Consider the following 7328-nt stretch of genomic DNA (forward strand, 5'->3'; position numbering starts at 1 on the left):
TATATACGCCTTCAGCGTGGTTGAGATGTACGGGAGGTTCCTACCTTGGCGGCGGGATGACGAACATGATGTCTCCGCCCTGGGTGATGTCGAACTGACGGAGGAACTCGCACTGGAAGGGCAGGCTGACTCCCTGGTGTATCACCGCGCCGCTGCCGTCAATCACCTCGTCCGCGATGGCCTCGTTGGAGAAGATGAATTTGTCTTCTCCTGAGATCTGGTGAAATACAAGAGGCAGATGAGTCCAAAGATGCAAAATGTGAAGAGCGTTTGAACAAAGCAAATAATGTCAGACAAGTTGGATCAAAAGAGATAGCTATGACTTATTTCAGCACCCCCGTGGTAAATGCTTCTGGATCATGTAAAGTTTCTTGGTGACAAACGAAGCAACCTCAAATGCAATCACTTATTGATACATGCAATTCTGCACCTGCATGTGTGAGCACCGCTCGAAGCTAGTACCCATGTGGGGAGGGAATAAGCCGTGCCACACTAAGCTAGTAAAAAGAAAACTACTCTTCTTTTAACGTCACAAAACCCACACATTACAGAAAAAGTAGGATCTTTCGTCTTCCACTCTCTCAGAAAAAGAAGTCAAACCCAATAAGTTACATCTTTAAGTTAGACTAGAGAAGTCGCTTACTATACTGTTTTAGTGCTTACCATTATTTGTCTGTCTTTTTCTTTTGTCACCTGCAATTAGCCCTTGGGCAAGAATTTGCAGTAAACTTATTATTACTAAGCTAGTACCCAGGTGAGGTGTGGCGCCTCACCTGCCGCCGCGTGCCGCACTCCTCCAGGCGTGTCTCCATGGTGACGAAGTCGTCGTCCACGGTGGCGACGCAGCTGGCGTTCAGAAGGTGCATGCTGTCCACGTCCACACCGGGCAGAGCCACACGCGGAATGGCAATGGTCATGATTCCTTCCGCGCACTCTACGTTCACGACAGCGGACTCTGGAATAGTCAAACAGTATAATATTACCTCTGAAAAGAAAACTGTCTGAAAGTGAAAGCATACGTGCTGGATTGCATGGGGATAAGGCCAAAGAAGCTATTTTGGTCAATTAGTGGCTGAACAGCAAAACCCTGTGTTAGAGAACGAAGCAGTTACATTAAAATGTCCCCTATAACCTTCCTTTTAAGCAGCAATTTTAACACACAAGTCCAAGCAACGCACTTAGTGTCAATTGCCGACAACAGGGTACATCTGTTGCTTCTGCGAAGTCCCCTTACGCGAGGCACCCCTTTGCTCTTGGCAGAAAGTGCCTGTATGGTGGATTCTTTGAATGCCTGTCGTACTAGGAGCGGGCTTGTCGGGATTAGAACCCATAACCCTCTGGTCCAGAAGCGGGACTGATAACCATTATAACTCATTATACACCATTCAGTTTTGTACACAGTGAATGTAGTACCAACTGGCAGTTGTTCCAATGTTAAATGTCTTAGCACGTCAGCATTACCCACCTGTCCTGAATGTCCTGGTGATAACTCCGTTTTTCCGGTCTTGCTCACTTCTTTTTCGCCGTCCAGCGTTGCCCAACGGTTGAAAGGAAGTGAGCGTGATGGTGTAGCTTATGCCGGGCAGCAGTCCCGACACGGTAGCTGAGGTGGCGTCTGCTGCCGGTGGGTCCAGCTCCCGGTCCCGGTACGAGCCCGTCCCGTCCACCGGCTTGTAGCTGAGGCTGTAGCGCGAGATCTGAGAACCTTGAGCTTTTCCCCATGAAACAACGAGTTGGTCCATTCCTCCACCATCGAGGGTCAGGTCCGAGATCGCTGATTCTGTGTGGTAAAGTGGTTGACAAATAACCCATTATGCACCATCAAGTTTTGTACACAATGTTTTTTTAAATTATTTTACCATCACCATTAAATTGGCGGTTTTCAATGTGTGGGGGATGAGTTGGGGGTTAACCCCATACATACCTGTACATTCATATCAAATAGAATAAAAAGTAACATTGCAACAGAAAATTAACTCTAATGTAGCCCAAGGTCGGCCCAAGGTTAGATGTCTCATTACGTAGGTACTGCCCACCTGTCTTAAAAGTCCCGATGGTATGTCCGTTTTGCCGACCCTGGTCAGTTGAGTTGAGCGTGAGGATGTAGCTTGTGTAGGGCAGCAGTCCCGACACGGTTGTCGAGGTGACGTCTGCTGCCGGTGCGGGGTCCAGGTTATTAGGCGTGCCCGTCCCGTCTGCCGGCTCGTAGCTGAGGGTGTAGCTGTCAATCTGAAAATCGGGATCCTTTGTCCAGGAAACTTCCAGATCATCAACCCCGGCCCTTACTAGGGTCAGGCCCGAGATCACTGGTTCTGTGTGAAGAAGTGGTTGACGAGAATAAGACATAAGGCAAGTGATCCGAAATACAAGAAAGGCAAGAACACCCCTCGGGAACCCCTACACCCCTCCTATGGAATAGAAATTTCTACTTCTGGTGTTGAAAAAATGTCTCAATGCCTCAAAAGCAACCGGGCCAGACCTAATACCTCCTTGGTTCATCAAAATGACAGCCAGTGAAATCGCACCTCTTTTAACCAACATTTTCCAACAATCGCTTGACACAGGAGAAATCCCCAAAGACTAGAGAGATGCAAACATATGTGCCATTTTCAAAAAAGGGAGACAGAGCGGTCCCCAGTAACTACAGACTTGTTTCACTTACCTGTATTTCCTGTAAACTACTCGAACACATTATTCAAAGCCATCTCATGAAACACTTGGAAGGCCACAATATACTAACGGACTACCAGCATGGTTTCAGAGCAAAGCGATCCAGAGAAACACAGCTTATTTTAACTGTTCGCGACATAGCTGTGTCCCCTTAACAGTTTTTTTACCATCCTACACACTATTCTACGTTTACTCAATCATCTAGGCATATGCAGTACTGTATACTATAACACATTTACATATTGTTGCAGGGGCCGTTCCCACTGGCTTTTTTAGGCTAGGGTTTGCTTCCTGGGACTTTTTTTCCAGGGGTGTTTTATCCCCCCCTTGATTTTTTTGTGCTAGGGTTTCTTCTCTAGGACTTCTGTGCAGGGGTGTCATCCCTGGGTTTCTGTGCAGGGTTTTCCTTCCCTGGTTTCAATTTTACACAGGGTACAGAACCAAGCTGCCCGATTCTGTACAAACACCTACAACAGGGATGCTAGTGTTACCAAAATTAAAACAGATTTCCAGTGGACATCACTTGAAGACAGAAGGAAAATGTCCAGACTTTCCATGATGTACAAAATGACCGATAAACTGGTGGACGTACCAACTGATAAGTATCTAATACCAGCTCAAAAAAGAACAAGAAACAGCCCTGACTTCAAAGCCGCGAGAGCTACCAACCTAGATCAATGTGTTAAAAAATTCGTACTTTCCCAGAACTATCGAAGAGTGGACTTTATCATCACCAAGTACAATAGAAGCATCTTCTCTGGGTAGTTTTAAAGAACGCTTGCAGATAGTGTGACGGGTTGTTCGGTGTAATATAATCAGCTGCTGCCGCGCCGCGTGCCTGCGAAGCTGGTGTGTTACGCTGAACGGTGGTTATACCGGCTATATAGATAACGTTACAGATAAAGAACGGAAAGCTACTGTTAGTGATGGGATGGGACAGCACGTGTGAACCACGGAAAGAACCTGGCGGGCTTCAGGGTCAGCCGATGTACTGGGAGCGGGTTGATCGGGATTGGAACCCATAACCTTCTGGTCCAGAAGCGGGACTGATAACCATTATAACTCATTATACACCATTCAGGTTTGTACACAATGTAGTACTAGCCCAAGGTCGGCCCAAGGTTAACTGTCTCATTACGTCGGTACTACCCACCTGTCCTGAAAGTCCCGACGGTATGTCCGGTTTGCCGGCTCTGATCATCAGTTGAGTTGAGCGTGAGGGTGTAGCTTGTGTAGGGCAGCAGTCCCGACACGATATCCGAGAGGTCGTCTGCTGCCGGTGCGGGGTCCAGGTTCTTAGACGTGCCCGTCCCGTCTGCCGGCTCGTAGCTGAGGGTGTAGCTGTCAATCTGAACACCTTCAGCCTTTGTCCAGGAAACTTCCAGATCAGTAAGCCCGGCCCTTTCGAGGGTCAGGCCCGAGATCGCTGATTCTGTGTGAAGAAGTGGTTGACGAGGATAAGACATTGCAAGTGATCTGAACTCCAAGAAAGGCCCAAATGTAATGCACCAATTCATACTTGGCAGAAAGTACCTGCATGGTGAATTTAAAAGACAGCGACTTGCAAGTCGTACTAGGAGCGGGTTGATCGGGATTGGAACCCATAACCGTCTGGTCCAGAAGCGGGACTGATAACCATTATAACCTATTATACACCATTGTACACAATGAACGGATAACCATTATAACTCATTATACACCACCCAGTTTTACACACAATGCAGGCACTAGCCCAAGGTCGGCCCAAGGTTAACTGTCTCATTACGTCGGCACTACCCACCTGTCCTGAAAGTCCCGACGGTATGTCCGTTTTGCCGGCTCTGATCATCAGTTGAGTTGAGCGTGAGGGTGTAGCTTGTGTAGGGCAGCAGTCCCGACACGATATCCGAGAGGTCGTCTGCTGCCGGTGGGTCGGTCAAGTCCACAGGCGTGCCCGTCCCGTCCGCCGGCTCGTAGCTGAGGATGTAGCTGCCAATCTGATAACCATCCCTCTTCGACCAAGCAACTTCAAGATCATCAATCCCAGCCCATATAAGGGTAAGGCCCGAGATCACTGATTCTGTTGGTTAAGTGGTTAACAAGAATAAGACATTGATTTATACGTTTGGCATGGCACTGTTTTTAGAGAGGCGACATTGCTACCGATGTCTTGTTTGTGTGTGTGTGTGTGTGTGTGTGTGTGTGTGTGTATGTGTGTGTGTACGTATGTGTGTGTTTGTGTGTGTGTGTGTGTGTACGTATGTGTGTGCTTGTGTACGTATGTGTGTGTGTGTATGTGTGTGTGTGTGTGTGTGTGTACGTATGTGTGTTTGTGTTCGTATGTGTGTGTGTGCATGTATGTGTGTGTGTGTGTGTGTGTACGTATGTGTGTGTTTGTGTGTGTGTGCGTATGTGTGTGTTTGTGTGTGGGGAGGGCGTGTGTGTGTGTGTGTGTGTGCGTGTGTGTGTGTGTGTGTGTGTGCGGGCGTGATCTCTAAGAGCGGGGACAAAAACACTAGTGATTTTAGGCGGCGGGATGACGAGATCTCCGTGGGCATGGCAGTGACAGTGGCAACGGCACGTGTGAACCACCGAAAGAACCTGGTGGGCTTTGATAAGGGCAGCCGCTGTGCATCGGAAAGGCAATGATATGTTTCTGCGAATTGCTCAAACGCGATGCATCAATTTATTCTTGTCAGAAAGCATCTGTGCGGTGGAGTCTTTGAACTTAAAAACATCGGAAATTGCAAGTCGTAGCGTGCAAATCGGAATCGGGATTAGAACATGTAAACTTCTGGTCCAGAGCGGGACTGATAACCATTATAACACATTACACACTATCCAGTTTTGCACACAATGTAGTACTAGCCCAAGGTTTCAGTACATCGACATTACCCACCTGTCCAGAAAGTCCCTTTGATAAAACCGATTTGCTGGTTGGCCTGGCCAGAAGAAGTGAGCGTGATAGTGTAGTTTGCGTAGGGCAGCAGTCCCGACATGGTAGCCGAGGTGTCGTCTGCTCCCGGTGCGGGGGTCAGGTCCATAGATGAGGCCATCCCGTCTGCCAGCTTGTAGCTCAGGATGTAGCTGTCAATCTGAACACCGGCCTCCTTTGTCCAGGAAACTTCCAGATCAGTAAGCCCGGCCCTTTCGAGGGTCAGGTCCGAGATCACTGGTTCTGTTGGTGAAGTGGTTGAGAAGGATTAGACATTGCAAGTGATCTGAACTGAAGAGAGGCAACAACAGAAAGCTACTTTGCCAAAATACATGTGCACAGCAGTACTACAGGGGTACCCATACTCAACTATCTCATTACAACTATTAAATAGTTGGACAGGATTTTATATGATAACCAAGAAATGGAATTTTTGTGGCCTCAGAAAGGGCAGGTAGAGAAGAGGAGATGGCATGTTTCTGCCAAATGCCCAAACGCGACGCACCAAGCCTGTTTGGTGGATTCTTTAAATGTAAAGGACAGCGGCTTGCCTGTCGTACTGGGAACGGGCTGGTCGGGATTGGAACCCATAACCTTCTGGTCCAGAAGCGAGACTGATAACCATTATAACATGTTGTTATATAGCCATGCGACGTCGATTAATCAGATGGATTAATCAGGCTATTTTACCAACATTTGTAGCACGTTTCTTCGCTGAATGAAAATGTCTACCGTCTTGACATAACCTATCATTCCGTGAGAAACACGTAATTAAACTAGAGTTCCACGACGCAATACCTTCGCCAAATGATTCTATCTTTTACAACTGCTGTATTAATTGTGTTTGTCATTAATCAGGCAAATAAGATTCTCATTTGCATAAATCAAATTACTTGATCATGTCCTCAGCCAAACAACAGACACGCGTAATCTATGTTAAGAAAGAAAGCTTTCATAGCATTTTCTAAAAATTCATGCAAATGAGGACCTCATTTGCTTAATCAATGTTCAACGATGTTCACTTGTACATAACTTACAAATGCTACAAGTAAGAAATTTCCGTCATTAACCACAATGGCATTACAGAATTTTCTCATTAATTATGAAAATTAGGTCTTTATTTAGCATAATATATATCTATCAATATTCTTCTCTTTCTCAGTTACAAATGTCAAATGTTGCAATGGTCCAATAATGGAACTGAGCAATATGTTTAGACAATTTCCTAATCAATTATGCAACTCAAATTTTTATTTGCATAATTAATATGTAATTATATGAAGCATCACTTAAGCTATCCACAAACCAAAAATCATAACAATCCGTCAAACCCTTTTTGAGTTATTCCCTTTTAAAGTCTGACACTAAACCTGCCTTGCAGCTCTAAAACAAGCCGCTAGGGGGCCTAAACTTAAACCACTTAATCTCGGCATCAAGAGCTGTCTACCACTTAAAATTCATAGCCACAGTGTATCCAGAACTCGAGATATCAAACCAGGAAGTTCCGCTACAGTACCGTCACAGGCCGCTAGGGGGTCCAAAATCAGATAATTGACAGGTCTCATCATTTACAGGTCACATAGTAACATTAATGACCCGCTTTCCTTCGGTGCCATTAAATTCATGGTCAGTTCGGGACTCGGCCGTCCATTTGGTGGTTATATCAGTGTTTGATGAAAAGAGCTGGGCTGTCTACCTGACGACCGTCTGTCTACCTGGCCTGGCTATCACGTCAGGCTACCGA

At 46.4% G+C, this 7328-nt stretch overlaps 2 protein-coding genes across 2 annotated transcripts in view; both read right to left on the reverse strand.

Moving 5' to 3' along the window:
* Positions 1-40: 40 nt before the first annotated feature.
* LOC118411885 (fibronectin-like) lies at positions 41-2692 on the reverse strand. The gene is made up of 5 exons (XM_035814377.1): positions 2663-2692; positions 2037-2229; positions 1466-1780; positions 774-955; positions 41-217 (listed from the first exon to the last, which is right to left on the reverse strand). The coding sequence occupies exons 1-5, from the start codon at positions 2690-2692 to the stop codon at positions 41-43; spliced, it is 897 nt and encodes a 298-aa protein (XP_035670270.1).
* Positions 2693-5540: 2848 nt separating this feature from the next.
* Positions 5541-7328, reverse strand: part of LOC118411886 (fibronectin-like) — a 2575-nt gene continuing 787 nt past the window's right edge. Inside the window, exon 3 of the mRNA XM_035814378.1 lies at positions 5541-5827. Within this exon, the coding sequence (XP_035670271.1) occupies positions 5541-5827 (287 nt within the window). The remainder of the gene's footprint in view (positions 5828-7328) is intronic.

This window comes from Branchiostoma floridae, chromosome 3, assembly GCF_000003815.2.
Source record: "Branchiostoma floridae strain S238N-H82 chromosome 3, Bfl_VNyyK, whole genome shotgun sequence".
In the NCBI taxonomy this organism is placed as follows: Eukaryota; Metazoa; Chordata; class Leptocardii; order Amphioxiformes; family Branchiostomatidae; genus Branchiostoma; species Branchiostoma floridae.

Coding starts and splice junctions, on each gene's coding strand:
- LOC118411885 (XM_035814377.1), bottom strand. CDS start 2,692: ATGTGTTCGAGTAGTTTACAGGAAATACAG. Junction 2,230..2,662: donor GTAGTTTACAGGAAATACAG/GTAAGTGAAACA, acceptor CCCGATTTTCAG/ATTGACAGCTACACCCTCAG. Junction 218..773: donor AGTGCGGCACGCGGCGGCAG/GTGAGGCGCCAC, acceptor GTATTTCACCAG/ATCTCAGGAGAAGACAAATT.